The sequence below is a fragment of the Callospermophilus lateralis genome, chromosome 7 (assembly GCF_048772815.1).
Source record: "Callospermophilus lateralis isolate mCalLat2 chromosome 7, mCalLat2.hap1, whole genome shotgun sequence".
Lineage (NCBI taxonomy): Eukaryota > Metazoa > Chordata > Mammalia > Rodentia > Sciuridae > Callospermophilus > Callospermophilus lateralis.
This window is the reverse complement of record NC_135311.1, coordinates 83797469-83814716: the sequence shown is the minus strand read 5'-3', so window position 1 is coordinate 83814716 and position 17248 is coordinate 83797469. Positions and strand designations below refer to the sequence as shown.

General features: G+C 35.6%; 1 protein-coding gene across 1 annotated transcript in view; it reads right to left on the bottom strand.

Annotated features, from left to right (window-relative positions):
- Erich3 (glutamate rich 3) overlaps positions 1–17248 on the bottom strand; it is a 73303-nt gene that overhangs the window by 45170 nt on the left and 10885 nt on the right. Inside the window, exons 5-6 of the mRNA XM_076862576.1 lie at positions 13545–13760; positions 1403–1583 (exon numbers count right to left, since the gene is read on the bottom strand). Of these exons, the coding sequence (XP_076718691.1) occupies positions 1403–1583; positions 13545–13760 (397 nt within the window). The remainder of the gene's footprint in view (positions 1–1402; positions 1584–13544; positions 13761–17248) is intronic.

Genomic DNA, 17248 nt, shown 5'->3' with positions numbered 1-17248 from the left:
AAATAGGTATTATGTATAAATTTTATTGAATAAAGTGTAATCTAGGACCCAGGAAAATGTTCTTACTGTAATTTCCAACTTTAGATTATAGCTAACTTCAGTAATTCCCCTAAATTAATAGCTGAAAGTTATACTTAAAAAACTAAATGTATGTATCTATGCCAAACTCAGAGTTTCAAGTCCCTCATATTATGAAAATATAGGAAACTTATTGTTACTGATACAGCTAACTAAAGTAGTATAGAACTGATCCAGGTCTTGCACCTAGGCAGGGGCAGGGCCCTGCTTTTGACTGTACAGAACTGTATGTGGAACCTTGGGGAGTCAACTTGGAGCACCTCCTATTTTCCTCATCTATAGATGGAGTGAATGAACTCTGGAAGACTATGGCAAAATGAGTCTATGTAAATTACATTTCCACCAAATATGCAAAATGAGAAAAACAGTTTCTGGCATAATTGAGCATCATATTACATTTTAAGTCAAAACTAACATGCAAGCCTTTAGTCTTGTTTATTTGGGAAGTTTAAAACATGCACTTCCTAAATATGTAGTTATATCTTTAAGAGTTTGAATTTTTTCATTAATTCCATCAATTTCCTTTTGATTGTATGAGAGAAATCAGAAAAGCCAAAAGTAAAATTCCTATGTTTGCTCTGCACTCCCTAAATTCCTAAGTCTCTGACAAGACGCTACAAATATAAATGGTTGCTTTAATTAGTAAAAATAGTATTACAATCTTAACAGAGTTTCTTAAGCAAAAAGTAACAGATACAATCCTGTAAACAATTTTCTTTTTCATTGTTTCTTCACTAAACCAAATACTGAAGAAAAACACTACTGTACAACATGTGAAAACCAGGATATAAAAATTATCTTATTCTGATAAACATGAATTTATGACCAGATGAAAACAGAAATTTACTAAGAAGCCATTTAGCCAAATTTTGCACCAAGTTATTTAGGTGTGATTCACCCTGAAGTTTATTGGATTTGTGACTTTATCTCAACACACCTCTAAAGAACAAATTGCCAATCTGTTATTTTTCTCTTAGAATAATGTACGATATAATTCACTATGGCAAGCCAAATAGTTAACTTATAATTTGGGGCACAGCTTATTCGTGCAACATTTTAATGATCATACATCTCTATCCCAAAATTAATCTGTTACCGGGTTAAATCACTCCAAATTCCTTCTTCCACAATCTGCAGGAGTAATTGCTGCTTCAGTTTCAATCATGGAGCAGTAAATCTAGATTTACTTTTAGGCAGCTGGTTTATAAGTCCCTGGATATGCATAATTTCATAAAGTGATTGAAGTCATTTTGATATTATATCAACAACAGCTTATCTATAACATCAACCTCAAGCAATTAAAATATGCACGTTTCATGCGTACCATTTTCAAATAGTTTGCCTTTGTAGACACAAAGGTTTTCCCCACCACAGTGCTGTTGATAAATTTTTATTTCATCTCGGAAATCTTGGTTGTCATAAGCTAGGTGCACATTTTTCCCCAAATAGATCATTGTAATAGCTGCATTACTATGCAGTGATGTTTTATGAATCCTTCCTGAAACCTAGAATAAACAGAAAAGAGGCTTATTAACTAATTACTTTCTAATCAGTTCTTTTTTTCACATGGCATTATAATATGAAGAACAGAAAAGGCTAGTTTTATGTACCTAGTAAAGTGTCAATTTATACAGTGCACAGAAAGTCAAGCCCATTACAAAACAAATCCCTCTAAACAACTATCAAATATGATTTGCCTTTACATTTTGTAAACACTGGGAATTTGGACAAAATTTGTCATTTTATTATTGTATGTTTGCATATGTGTTATATATAGTAAATATGTCAATGATGCTAAGAGGAGATCACTTTTGATTTTTTTAACTAATTGTTAAAAATTCAAACAAATGAATAAATATTGATGCCATCATTTTGCCCTAATCCAAATTGACATTGATTAGGATTTAGCAATAGTGCTTAGAATTGAATCTATCTTACAACTGGGCAGTGACAACACATTATTTCTGGGTTTTAACCATCTGAGAGGGGCATGCTCATGTTGATTCCTTCTGTGGTCACTGAGGATTAGGCATCTCATATTTTCTGTGGCTGGGATTAGCCACTCTCACAGGGCCATACAGTTCCATGAAAAAATAACATTACTAGTATTAGCCTTAATATCAAAACAATATATCCAAAAAATTTTTTAAATTACCTCATAAAACTATTGAATAAGGCAATCAATTTAAATTCTTTATAAAATATGCAATTAATGTACATGCCAGAGATTTTTGAAATGTCCTAGGCATTCCTTCCTATATAATATTCTGAGGTGTGTTCATGAGTGTGAACGTACATGGTGTCTGCCTAACCTCTAAAAGGAGAAGGCAGAAAGGGAGACAAATAAGAATGGATGAGAGGGCTGAGACTGAGATGGCTTAGTAAGAACAGAATAGGTCTCTAATTGTGCATGGGCCAGGCTTTCTCACTTTTCTGAAATAAACATTTAGCTAAATGAAAAGTATAAAAGAAATTTTTAGTTAAACAGAAAATTTGGTGAGACATACTTTCAGCAGATGCAAGGCAATTATCTGAGTTTGAACTCATTAAATTAGGTATATATGGGAAGCATTTTTTTTTTTTGAAGAATAACTAAGCTGCAACAAAACCTTTCTGAAAGAACTACTGAAATATTTCCATCACCAAAGCCATCAGCACTTCTACCTCGGAGAATATTTTTCTGTTCAATTCTATTTCTCTGAAGCAAAAACCAGAGAAAATAAATCTGATGAAATGAAATTCTGCAAATGACGGTCTGAGAAGAATAGATGTTGGGGGAAAGTCCGAGGTTGAAAACTATTCAGGCAAATTGTCTTGCCTGTGCTTATACAGAGCTCCCATATAGAGAGATAATCAACAGAAATATTTCAGGGACATCAAAAGTCATGAAGGCAAATGGGCAAACTGGATATAATGCTTTGCAGATTAGAAGCAGGTCCCTGAATCCCAGTCAAAAGCAGAGGCATGATGGCAAGCCCGGCTCCTACTTGCAAAATCATAATCCCATGTTTCCGCTTCCCAAGCAGCTGGGTTGGGGGTGGGCAGGGGATGTCGATACTGTGACCTGCATGTGTGCAGCCCACCACACAATCAGCACACTTATGGCAAATCCACTCCTCAAGCTCCCGCTACAACATTTAATGAAGTGACTGATTAAATAATAGCATCCCTTTTCTGTTAAGCAATACTTTCTGAAATGGCATGAATTTAGAGAGAGCTCCTCTGAGCTTCTGGGAGATAAGCACACTATAAATACAAGGTTATAGTGGCATTAGAGTGAGAGGAAGGCCTGCTTCTTACGTAAGAAATGAGAAACTGGAGGGAGAGACTTTTAAAAATGAAATAAATGGCAGCCTTTCACACTTTTATTCCTTCTTATTCATAATTTTTTCTGCTGAAGTATATTTCTGATAGCAACAGCTCTGTCCTCTTGGGTCTAGTTACTTCATCCTCTTTTAAAAAAATATTCTCCAATTATTGTCACCGAGTAAACTTTTCTGTGTTCTAACAGGAGGCCCAAGCCACAGCTTGTGATTTAGTACATATACTAGGAAACAAACCATTGTCCCTTTTAATTGACTAAATTGCCTCTGTATTTACCATCTTCCAAGGTTATAATAACCCCCCAGACTGATGAAACTTTAACAAGGTTACATGGCCTTTCCTGCTGTCCTCAAATAAGTACCAAAACCTTTCATGAAAATCCAGTTCCATTTCAAGGAGCAAGGTCTCATAGCCCTGCACAACCAAGGCTTATCTTTCTTACTTCATTCACCAGTTGATTATGACTTTCCTTTTATTTCCTTTCAAATTTCTAAGGCAAGTGCAGTGTGACAAATCACAGGTCCATGGAATGGTTCACCAGTCAGCCATTACATATTTGCGATATTTAGCATTTGATTGATGTACTAAGCTATAACTGTAATCTCTTTTATCCCAGTCCTGGCTGTGTGAAGTATATAAGAAGAGACTGTATTGGTGTCAAAGTACCTGTTGTAATTGAGAGTACTGGGCAACAACTCTTCTCCACCCACTTAAACAAGCCCAGTGAACCTAGAACATAAAATCTTAGGCCACTGCAGTAGACTTTTAAGTAGTAGGGTCCATTGAATGTGTCATCCAAAGTGAAACACAGGGCCAGATACAGTGGTGCACACCTGTAATCCCAGAGGCTCAGGGAAGCTGAGCAGGAGGATCGAGAGTTCAAAGCCAGCCTCAGCAAAACCAAGGTACTAAACAATTTGGCAAAAACCGTGTCTCTAAATAAAACACACATACACACACACACACACACACACACACACACACACACAAATAAATAAATAAAGCAGGGCTGGGGATGTGGCTCAGTGGTTGAGTGCCCCTCAGTTCCATCCCCAGTACCACCCTGCCCACACAAAAACAAAAAAGCAAAGTGGTACACAGTGACTGATTCTTATGCTTGAGGGAAAAAAACAGGCAGAAATCTGAATTGTTTCAGGAACACTGGAATATATGGTTACCCTACTGATAGTCTCCCCACTCCAATCACATATCCCTCAAATATCCACCCTCTGTTGGATATTGGATCTATTGTCCCTCAATAAATCATGTGACTCTCCTGCTTAAAGTTCTTTAACAATTCCCTATATCTGCATAATAAATTCCAACATTCCTCAAACATAAAATGTCTTCCATTTTCTAGCCCTTGCTATCCCTTGATGATTGCAGTTTCTTGTTTTACATTTAAAGGTCCAGTAGGTGACCTGATTGTAGTGGCCCAAAGAGTATCAACCTGTTTTTTATTTCTAAACCTCCATCACTATATGAGTCACATGATATCAAAACTATTTCCTTACATTACTCAGAGGGATAGGGTGACATCTTATCCATCTTAATGCCCCCAGTGAGGACCTGGACCTAGAAATGAAACAATGAGTTATTCCACCTTTTCTCCTTTGCTGATTAAAAAAAAAAAAAAAAAGCTACAGTAGGTTGGAAAGCAGTACTAATCAGAATGTGTAAACTGACTTACAGTGTTCTGTTCATTCAAACACCAACTTTGGGGGCTCATCCTTGATAAAAGATTGATACAAAAAAGCTGGCTCTTGCTTTTGATAAGGAAGGCTGAGACTCTGACCTTCTTAGTAAAGAGTCCACCCTTGAATACCCTTGAACTCCAACCACTGCTGTGGCACCCAGAACCATATTTGGTCTCTCCTCTACTCCAGGGCATTGTTCACAGGGTCAGTACTAACACTGTCTGACCAGTTGGCTTTTTAACTGTTTTTCAAGTCCTGATTGATTGTATAGTTACTAAACTACAATGTTAATTTTAAGCAAAAACATTGTTCAAAAGAAAATGTCCAAAATGAATCAAGCCTACCATGAAGTATGTTGAGTTATCATATATTGAAATGATGCTATTTTCCTTTCTCACTCTCAAATCTGGAGCAACTGGTGAGAAAAACCAAGAATAAAAAATGCCAAGATAATACACTGACTATAATGGAAACTGAAAAAAAAGATTTCAAAATTGAGTCAAAGGAATATGCAATTTTTCTAACAAAGCCTTAGCTTTGTTAGGTTTTATTGTTGGAGAAAGAGGATCTATATCTGAAAGGCATCCCTGATTTTTCAAGATATTTGCTGAAGGTGAAAAGGATAAGAGTTTAATTTTTCACATGGATAATAAAATAATAACTATTTATGAACATACTGGTAATAAATACACTGGATGAAATGTAAGCAAAATCAAATGGCTATCCTCAATGTCCTTCAAACTCCAGAAGTTAGGAACAAGAAAAGTTCATGCGTATCTATGAGCATCTATAGTAAGGGATGCCATATCCTTTAGAAAAGGAAAAGGTAGAATTATTTTATAATGCACAAACAAACTGGAGAGCAAAGGCCTTTGAGGGTCTGGGAAGGTGGATATGATTACACATCTTTCAGGTACTCACAGAAAATATGAGAAAAATAATATTTGCCTTCCTAATATAAATATCAAGCTGGGCATCATGGTGCACACTTGTAATCCCAGTGACTGGGAGGGTGAGGTGGGCTGAGGCAGGAGGATCCCAAATTCAAAGCCAGACACCAGCCTCAGCAACTTAGAGGCCCTAAGCAATTCAGTGAGATCCTGTCTCAAATGAAAAGGGCTAGGAATGCGGCTCAGTGGCAATGCACCCTTGGGTTCAGCCCTCAGTACCAAAATAAAAAAGAAAGAAATATCAGTAAGAGAGCCAACTGCTCTCTGTGAGAAAGAAATGCCTGACAAATGACAATTAACTTCTTCAGAGATTTGAGGGGGAAAGTCTCCCAAATGAGTTCCATATAATTTGGATGTAAGGAATACAAATATCAGCTTGCTGAACTGTATGCTTAACCTTTGATAATAAATTCTGTGACCTCAGGAAGGTTATTTAAACTGTTTTTTCCTTAGTTGCCTCATCTCTGAAATGGAGATATTCTTTCTTAGATTTACTGTTTGCATTAGATAAAAAATTTATATTAAAAACTGAGCGAAATTCCTACCATAATCTAAAGGCCTACTAATTACAGGTGTAACCATTATTGTCATTATTAAACATAAAATTTCAGATTTTATTAAGAGTTAACAAAAAGCAAACACATGACAGCAGGAAATCAAATGAGAAAAAATAATAAATTTGTAAGTGGGTGAATTTTTAGCATAAGTTAAAAAACAAAAAAAGCATAATGTGGGGAATGGCAGTTGAAAACAGAGAGTAATTCAGGCTGGCCTGGATAGCGGTAGGGGAGAAGGCAGGAAAGAGGCCAGAATCCGAGAGACCTTGAATGCCAATGAATTAAGCATGACTTCTTATTCTGACATTTTGGAATCTGGGCCCTTAGTGACCTAGGGAAGATTTCCCACCAGTGTTAAGCACTTTCTAGGGATATTAAAGGACTTTCATTTGCAAACTAACCAACCCAGAGTCCACATCTGCCACCCCCACTTCCTCTACCAGACATACTGGAGCCAATATTTTGCCATAATCACCCAGGGCCAGGTAACAGACAACTCTGGGAGACCCCACACCCCAGAGCTTACTGAAATTATTCATCCAAACCAAGCCTGTATACATAGTCTTGTCCATTCCTTCTTAAAGAAATCACAATAAAGGCTCTTGCCTACATTTGCCTCCTTACTCGCTCTGCTTCCTTATCTATACTACTGCTTTCTATGTGTCCCTGCATGGTGTAGGGTTTTAATTAAGTTATCTGCCAACTTGATTGAAACACAGTGCCTGGACAGGGGGTCAAATAGGTACCTGACTAAAGCACGTGGGTATCAGCACCTTGGAAACTAAGAGTAAAGAACTGTCTTTGCAATGGCAATCATCTCCTCATCTATATAAAGTCTCACCATAAATTAATTTCTCTCTCTCTCTCTCTCTCTCTCTCTCACACACACACACACACACACACACACACACACACTCACTCCTTGCGCCCCCCACCCCTTCTGTATTTTAAAACATCCAGGAGGAATCTAGCTGCTTTCTTTAGCAAAGAGCAGCTAATGAATGTTTTAAGCAGGGGAGGAGCACATCATTCTAGAAAATTTCATTTAGCATCATTATGAAAAAATCTACTAAAATTGAAAGGGCATGTTGATTATTTATTTTTCCTCTTCTGGACTTTTTTTTTTTTTTTTTTTTTTTGTACCAAGGATTTAACCACTGAGCCACATCTTCAGATCTTTTTTATATTTTATTTAGAGACAAGGTTTCACTGAGTTGCATAGGGCCTTGCTAAGTTGATTAGGCTAGCTTTGAACTCAACATCCTCCTGCCTCAGCCTCCCTAGCTGCTGGAATTATAGGCATGCACCACCACACCTGGTCTCTTCCTTGACCTTCATGCTCTGATCTTTAGTTCTGTCTGCTAACTTCCTACTTAAACCGCATTTCAAATACTACCTACCTTCTGAGGCATTCTCCAATCTTCTATCAGAACTAATATTCCTTCCTCTGTGTTCTCATTGTGCCACATGATGACGGTACACATCACAATGTATCATGGTTAGATGCATACATTTCTGTCTCCCTTACTCAACTGCAATCTTTCTGAGAACAAGGATTTAGGCTTATTGATAACTTTAGCACTGAGGATAGTGTTGTTCATAATCAATAAGAGCAAAACTGAGCTATTTGTTGATTCAGAGGCAAGACATAAGTATATAGATCATTGTGATAATTACATTGAGAGTTCTTTAGTAAGCTCCTGAACTACAGATGTAACAATGAGAATGGAAAAGTATTTATCAATACTTGAGCCATTGTAAAGGTCACATCTAGAGCTGTGCAGCAGTCATTTGCTCCATTTAGCTAAAGGGCATTTGAAAGGTGGTGCATTCAATGAGATGTGCTGTCAGTTAAAATACTCCTTGAATTTCAAAGTCCTAGTATTAAAATGTAAATTAACTTCTTAAAATATTTTACTTATTAAGTACAATATATTATTAAGATTATTTCATGTTGCTCTTTACCTTTTTCAATGCAGTGAGTAAAAATTGTTTATGTGGCTTGCATTAAATTTCTATTGGACAACTCTGATCTAGAGGACTCAGCAATTAACTGGCTATGTGTGATGTAGAGGGAAGAAGTTCTAGATTTTGAGACCAAATTACTAGAGAAAAGGTTGTGCTTAAGAGAAATAAGGCAATTAAATGGAGAAGTTGGTTTAAGTTGTCACAATGCTGAATGTGAGGGGCAGCAGGACCTATCCATCCAGCACCTGTAATTGCACAGGGCTCATTTAGAGAAAGGAAGTGGAGAAAAGACCAATGAGACATGAGGAAAGGTCCAGACTAATATTCTCAGAAAAGTTCTTTGCCTTCATATATATATATTTCATACATATATAAAAAACAATTTTTATTATTTTAGTATTTTTAATTGACACACAATCATAAAAGTTCTTATTTTAAAACCTATATCCTCACATTTATAGAAGCTATTTTGGGGTCTATCCATCCACATTTTTATTAGACTTTTGTATAGAGTAGGTAACCAGTAAGGTCAGGCTCTCTCAATCCTGAGGGGAACAAAAGAAATCTAGAGGTGAGTAAAGTTAAACCTCAGGGCACAATCTAACTAGGATCATAGATCCTGCAAATGCTATATAAAGCTCTGAAGGTGCTAGAACAATACAGGGCAAAGCAACAGGGCACGAAGACAACTTGCTGGATGGTGCAAGCCATATTTCATTGTCTTTTACCTCTTTCTTCCCTTCCTTCTTAAGAGCATTTGAAGGGCACTTTTGGTTGGCAGTAGTCACAGAAAGAAAGAATGACTTTAATGTGTAGGTTAGCCATGAGAGTCATCCCACCTTAGATGACTCTTTTCTATATCTAAATAAAAAAGCTCATGTACTTACATAAAAATGCATGACTCTCCCCACTGGACAGATTAATTCTCTGCCCCTGCCTCAGGGACCTGGGGCCAAAAGCAAATGCAGGAGACACACGGAAAACTATTGAAACCATATAAATAAATGGCTACATTTTGAATAGAAAAACAAATGTCAAGTTTGATGCTTGTGCTGATGGCCACACTTAGGCCTAAAGAGAGATTCTAAAGGAGTAAGGCAAGAATTAAAAGGTAATAGCAAAGAACCATGAGAACAGAGTGACTGGAAGACAACAGAGGAGAGTTTCAAGGAGGAAATGATAGCAAAAAAAAAAAAATGCCAATATCAAAGAAAAATCCAGATAAAGAATAAATGCGAACTAAGATGGGGGAAGTAAATCTAAATATACCATGAAACAAAACAAATGTAATGGGACTAAAATCATCAATGGAACAGACATTTTCAGATTGGATTAAACAGAAGCCACCCACATGCTGCACTAATATATTTAAATCCTGAAGGTTTTTTGTTTTGTTTTTTTGGTACTGGGTTCTGAACCCAAGGGTACTTTCCACTGAGCTACATCCCCAGACCATTTTTCTTTTTCTTTTTCTTTTTCTTTTTTATTTTGAGACAGGATCTTTCTAAGTTGTTTAGGGCCTCACTAAGTTGCTAATGCTGGCCTTGAACTTGCAATCCTTCTGCCTTAAGAAGGATTTTGTCTTTAAGAAGACAAAAGTGATAAAAAGGATTATTTTTAATGATATGGGATTCATTTCAACAGTAAGATAAAAAAATCCTAAGTCATTTGAAAGCATATAAGAGATATTCCAAACATTTACAAAAGAGAAACTGGCATAATTACAAGGTGAAATGGACAAATTCATAGTTATAGTGAACAGATTATCATTATAGCTCAGGAACTGAGAGAACAATCAGATAAAAAAATCTAAGGATATAAAAATATGAAAAACACTATTAATATGTATCTTTTAGACATTTAAAGAACCCTCCTCCCAAAATTTAAGGAATCCTATCCTTTCCAAAAAACTGAATATAAACTAGCTCACAAAGCCTGACTCCACAAATAACCAAATAATTAAAATCTCACAGAACAAGAATAAGATACTTTTTAAAATTAACATTCAGTGAACACATAAGAGTTTTTAGAATTGAAATGGGGCAGCAGAAAAAAAAAAGTCAGAAGAATGCATGGAAGATAAAATTGAAGTCTCTCAGAAAGTAAAACAAAACGATAATAAAGTAGGCAGAAGAGAAAAGCTAAAAATATTAGAGCACCAGTCTCGCAGTTTCAACATTGCCATAATAGAAATTCCAAAGACTAAACACAGAGGTTTAGAAACAAAACAAAACAAAAAACAACCTGAGACTGAAGGCCTGTAACTGGAGAGACAGGATAAAGTCTGTCAGAGCCAAGATTCCTACTGACCCATGCTGTGCTTCAAACCTGAACGCAGACCCCCAGGGGAACTGAGCTCAGATGTTGGTTTGTGCTTCCCTTGTTATGACCATCAGCTAGAGAAATCCTTGCTCTCTCTTTGGTGTCCGGCTCCAGAAGCCAAGCACTGATCACATTCTTGCTGGACATCTGTCTGGTCCACACTCAGCCCTCAGCAGATACCCTGATTCTGGTCAGCCCTTGTTTCCCAGGCAGGGCACACTCACGTCCTACCAAACCCAGGCTCTGACTCAATGATTCTTTTCAGCTTATTTTCTCCTGGAAATATTGTCCTTTTATTACAAAGCTAAGTTTGAGCTTATGTCTGACATGCCATGTGCAGAAATGACACAACATTAAAGAAAAGCAGAGACAGAGTAAACAGAGGTCAGTGTAGTGGTTATTCTAGGAAGTAGGAGATGTGATGGGGCAGGAAATAGGAGCTTAAGACTATTGTGATAATAAATTTCTGCTTCATTAAAAAAGTGGTATATATGTGGGTGTTTGGTTATTATTTAGCTTGTACATACAGTTTTAAAACATTCTAATTTAAATTTTTTGTTTTAATTAGTTATACATGACAGTAGAATGCATTTATGCACTTTTATATATCAGATATAGATGGGACAATTTATTTATTTGTTTGTTTGTTTATTTATTTATTTATTTTTGGTATTGGGGATTGAACCCAGGGGCACTTCTCCACTGAACCACCTCCCCAACCCTTTTTTAAAATTTATTATTTTGAGACAGGGTCTTGCTAAGTTGCTTATGGTCCTCGATAAGATGCTGAAGCTTCTTCCACCTCCCCAGCCACTGGGATTATAGGCATGCATCACTGCACCCAGAAAACTTGAATTTTTTCAAGTGTGACTAGACAGAATTTATCCAAGACATGTAATGCAACATCAGAAAATAAAATGTAGCCACTCAAGTACTTGAAGAAGGTAAGAAAGTAACTGTTTTTTTGCTAAGTGAAGGTCACATTCCTCAAGGAGTATGTTTATTGGCCTGGGGGAAACCAACACCAGCATGCAGTGTAAGAAAGGAAAGGAAAATAGTAGATGTGGTAGAAGCTGTTATAGTTCCATTACTCATCACCCCTCTCTGCAAGAGGATGATGCTCTCATTCCAAGGCTGCTTGACTTGGCTAAGGACTTGCTTTGACAGTGGAATTCTAGAGTGACTCCTCAGTCTGAGCTATCCCTTCACCTGAGTCTCAGAACTGCAGCTGACCAACAGAGATGATCATGAGAGGAAGAAATCAAACTTTGTTGTCAGAAGGTGGAGCTGATTGTTAGACTAAGATACAGTGAATTACTCTTCCGTGAACTTTGCAGAGAAAGAAAGGAGAAAACAGAAGTCTAAGATTACAGCCTGTGAGGAAAGGATTTGATTACCCTATGTAAGGCCTGGAATGTTGAGAAGCAGGGATTAATATTAAAGGCTAAAAAAAAAAAAAAAAAAAAAAAAAAACAAATTAGAGAGGAGGAAGGCATACCCTGGGCCACAGAAGAGTCAAAGATCAAGGACATAAGATGAAGGGTGGTCTTCATGGATGAGAGGGATCTGTCAAAGACAGTAGTAGCAAAGGGAGAGAATTGATAAAATCAAGTTGAATGGAGAAAATTCGAGCAAGCAAGAAGAAAGAAGATCCCAGTCTTTTGAGAAGGCCAGAGGTGAGAACAGCTGCTGCTAGTGATATGTGGACATGGGGCCAAGAAGGCACTTGAAAGTAAGCATGGCTTTGAAGAGCCAGAATAGTCTGTGTGCATGTTGATATTTCGCTCCCTGAGGCTCAGTCAGTGCAATCTGACCCAGCCATCTGCTAATAAACACAAAAATTATATGTAACTAATACTGGTTGTATATTTACATAAAGAAGATGAAGAGAACTTTTTGTCTTCTCACTAGCCCTTTTCTGTACAAACTTAATTGTTCTTTATTAGTACTTTCAGGAATTGAGTACCCCAAAATTCAATATTAAAAAAAAAAAAAACACCAAGAGAAATTTCTTTCTCAGCACTACACACTAATTTAGCATTAAATGGTTAAAAACAAAATTTGATAAGGCATATCACATTTTCCAGGTATATTTAAGTCCCTGAATTTTCACAAATGAAATGTTAAGATACTTTAAATCAGCAAATTAAGGGAAATAAATAATTTGGAAACTGGGGTAATTCAAGCTAAAATTGACCACAAAACTTACTGAGAGTTCTATCATCAATTATGCTGAATCAGTCACTCTACAAAACTACCCAAATCTTCAGTTTAAGATTCACTGAAGCTTACAAATACACTTATGAAAATCATTACATTTCTCACTGGACTGTTGTACACCTGTCATCCCAGGCACTTGGAAGGCTGAGGTAGGAGGACAGCAAGTTCAAGGCCAATTTCAGCCATTTAGTGAGACTCTGTCTCAAAATAAATAAATAAATAAATAAAAGGGGCTGGGATGTAACTCATTAGTAAAGCTCTTCTGGGTTCAAAACCTAATACCAAAAAAATTACAAGAAGCAAATCATTGCATTTCTTAATGCAAAGCATCTTAAGTATGATCCCCCCAAATTCTTCAACTACAAATCAAACTTTGTGCAAAGTAATTTGTGTTAAATTAACAAAAGAAAAATTCATCCCATAATCACCCTGGGAAAGAGAGGTTCCAAGCCATTCGGAGCAGTAATTGGACGAAATCTCCTCCTCCACGTTTCAGATCTATTATCCCTTGTGACTTTTCCATCTCGGGGAGGAGGTAGAGGAGGAACAGGCATCACGTAACTATTAATGCGTGGAAGTTGATATGGATTCATTCTTTGTGAATTGTTCATGGAGTTCCTGAACTTCATCATTGCCTTCTTGCCCTGTAATCAAATTTCATGACATAAGAACCAATGAAACAGAAGTGGTGACCCAATTAAACCAAAATTAACAACACCAGTCTGTATTAATGACAACGTATACAAAAACAACTGGTATCCGTAGACAAACCCAAAACACACCAGTCTGCAGAAAATTGCATTTTGTAGTATCCAGAGCAAATTAAATATTCACAATTTCTAAACTTGTGTAATATAGTTTTAAGCCAACATAAAATGATGACATTTTTATAGTACTCTTGGATTTTTCCTCAATAATCCATTAAATCTCTTGGGATCCAGTAGAGTCAAACAATTTAAAACTAAAAAGTCTATAGTATTATACCTTGAAACAGGGTTGGATATTAGACTTGGCAATAGGGAGTTAATGTTTTTTTTTTTTTTTTTACAAGTTTTGACTTCCCCTATTCATATAGGAGGATATCCAAGGCAATCTCATACATTCTTTAGATTATTTCAATCACTATGTGAAGGGCAAGTTTGACTATTTATCAAAATTTTAAAGGTGCATACTCTTTGACCTATAAATTCAATTGGTAGTAATAAATCCTACACAGGCAACTACACAATTACACTAATGTAAATTTTTATGAGGTACAACATACTCATGTATATAGCTACAGTATAAATTTAGCTGAATCATCAAAAAATGTAACATTCCAATAGGAAAACATTTAAATTTGGCTTTGTTTGTGCAATAGATTCTTACCAGACTATTGAAAAATGTGAACTTATTTATCCTAGCATAAAAGAACCCATGCAGTATGATCAGCTATTTCGCTTAAATAATTTGTATGTGGGTTTTGACTATGAGCAAGAATAACTCAAAGAACCTGAGTCACCTACCCCAAGTTATAACAATGTATTTGTTTTTATAATTATTTGTATTTAAATAGTACAAATTTATATTGCATTTACATTTTTTAAATTTATAATTAATTTTAAGCCCATTTAGTTCTTACTTTGAGACATTTAGTAGTAAAAAGCTATTTTTAAGAAAGGGAAGCTATTCTGCACATGGTTTTTCATTGCTAAATAAGTAAAAACAGTTTAAATAAAGGCAGGTGTAGTCCTAATTTTGATTAAAAAGAGCATTTATGTGAACAGAAGGGATTTAAATAGATATTCACAAAGCAATTTACTATCGCTAGAATGGTTGGTATTTCATTGTTCTGTTCTTATTTTTCTTTTTTCCCATATTCCATTTTTTTCTGTAATGAACTGCATTTAGTGTGGAATAACAAAAATAAGTGAAAGTAATAAGAAGAATAAAATCAATTAATCTAGAATTTGGGAGTTTGGAGATTTTTTAAAAATGATACTCTGGCTAGGTAAATTGTATGTCTTGTTTGGAAATGTGTTAATGATTTTTTTTAATTAAGATGTTTTCCATTTTACTTTTGTTTGTTTGTTTGTTTTAGCTCAAAGCATCTTGGACAACTTTTCATGTCATTACAGATAGTTTACTGTCATTTTTTAAATGTACCTTAATATACTATGACATTCTTAAACAATATATAAATACTTGTTTCTTTCAATTGCTCACTGTTAAAAATATAACAGTAAAAAATATTCTTGATCCTATTTCTTTGCAAATGTGTGTATTCCTTGAATAAATTCCTATATGTTAAACTGCTTGAGTATGTTCACATAAAATGGTGATAGATATTCCCAGTATTACCTTTACAAATAGTTGTTCCAATTTCTTCTCCTACCAACAGTGTATGAGAAACTCTCATTTGGAGGCTTATTCATTTTTTAATAAAGAAATTACTTTTACTTAGTTTCACTGCAGCCAATATAATTTTGACCAAATCACTTTTGCCTAAGTTAAAGACCTTCACTCCTGGTATTATGCAAAGTTCAACCTGCTTTTATCTGTTGTACCTTCAAATACTTCCCACGTGCATATCCTTTATTCTTTAAAAAATTAATAAGAATTTATTAGATGCTCATTACATATTTAGTAATTATACAGATTACTACCATGTTGTTTGATTTCATATTAAAACATTTTCATCATCAATATCATTTGGAAAATATAAACATGTCTTTTCACACTATATTTCACTTATGAACATTAGACTATAAAACTCTTAATAAATTACTTTTTGTCAGCCTTGTTAACTGATATAACATCAATTTCTAGACCAGGACCTAGCCCATAGTAATTGGCCAATAAATATTTACTGAATGAAAAGTGAGGTTAGCTAATTGAAACTAACATGGAATTGACCTCAGTCTTCTCAGCACCTGTGAATGACCACTAAATATCTATCTTTCAGTAACCCAAATCCCCAAAACAAGAAAATAAGAAACCTATATTGATTTAGTCAACCAGTCTATTCAGTGACTCTGAATAAATTTGGAAAATGACCTGAAAGAAAAAAAAATTTGCTCCCTAACTTAATAGAAAATCTTGATTATGATCTGATTGATACTGTTCGCATTTAACAAGAAAATGTACCAATCCAAATAGAATTATAGAAGCTTAGGACAGAATATAATCACCTTGGCAAACATGGAAGGTACTCATTCGAGTACAATCTAGGGGAAAGAAAATCCTACCCATTGGACTTTGAATATTTCCAGTTCTAATGGCAGAGTTATCCCTGGAGGACACAGAGGGTTTTAGCCAAAGACTTTTATATAGAGTTTTCTGGTACTTTTGGCAAGCACATTCCTAAGAGGAGATGGGTGAACCAGGTCATCTGAGCCTGATCCTGTTAACATTCTGTTATAACATACCCTTTCATTCTAATTCCATATTCTCCAGGCAACCTTCTCATTATGATCTGGCTTCTCTTGTGGCTCTACTGACAAAAGAGGAAGGCACTTCTATATGCTTTCACTATTTGATATCTCTTGGTGAATTAATGGCCCCTTATTATGGTAAGGCCCATTATTTTTGGTTTACTCTAGAGAGAAAAAGGACCTTGTTATTAGTTGTTTTAGTTAGGCTCACACAGTTTTCCAGGACTGACTATTCATGGACACTGGCTGAAATGGGAAATCCATGGGCCTTCACCATTAGAGACTAGATCCTACAAAGGGCCAAACGTATGACCAAGCAAGTTCCTGCCCAGCTCTAATCATCTTCTTAAGACAAAGAGCCATCACTTTTGGACTATCCTGCTTTATGGGAAACTACTATTAAATTAACTGAAATAAAGTTTGTGAGAAATATTTCACAAGCTGAAAAGCACATTAAGAGGATTAAAATATTAGTTATTATTTTTAGTTGCATTTATGCTTTTACTGTGAAACAATCATCTATTCATCTTAATTTAATGGTCCAGTGTCAAAGTTATCAGTGAAAGATAATAAAAATATCTCAATTTCGTATGTTTTGTGTTTCCTAATAAGGAAGGTAACATAATTCACCCATCTCAGAATAATGATAATCATGATAGAGGCTCTTTTATAAGCTGGCAAATGTTTCCTCTTCACGTTAGAAACACAAACAGTACACT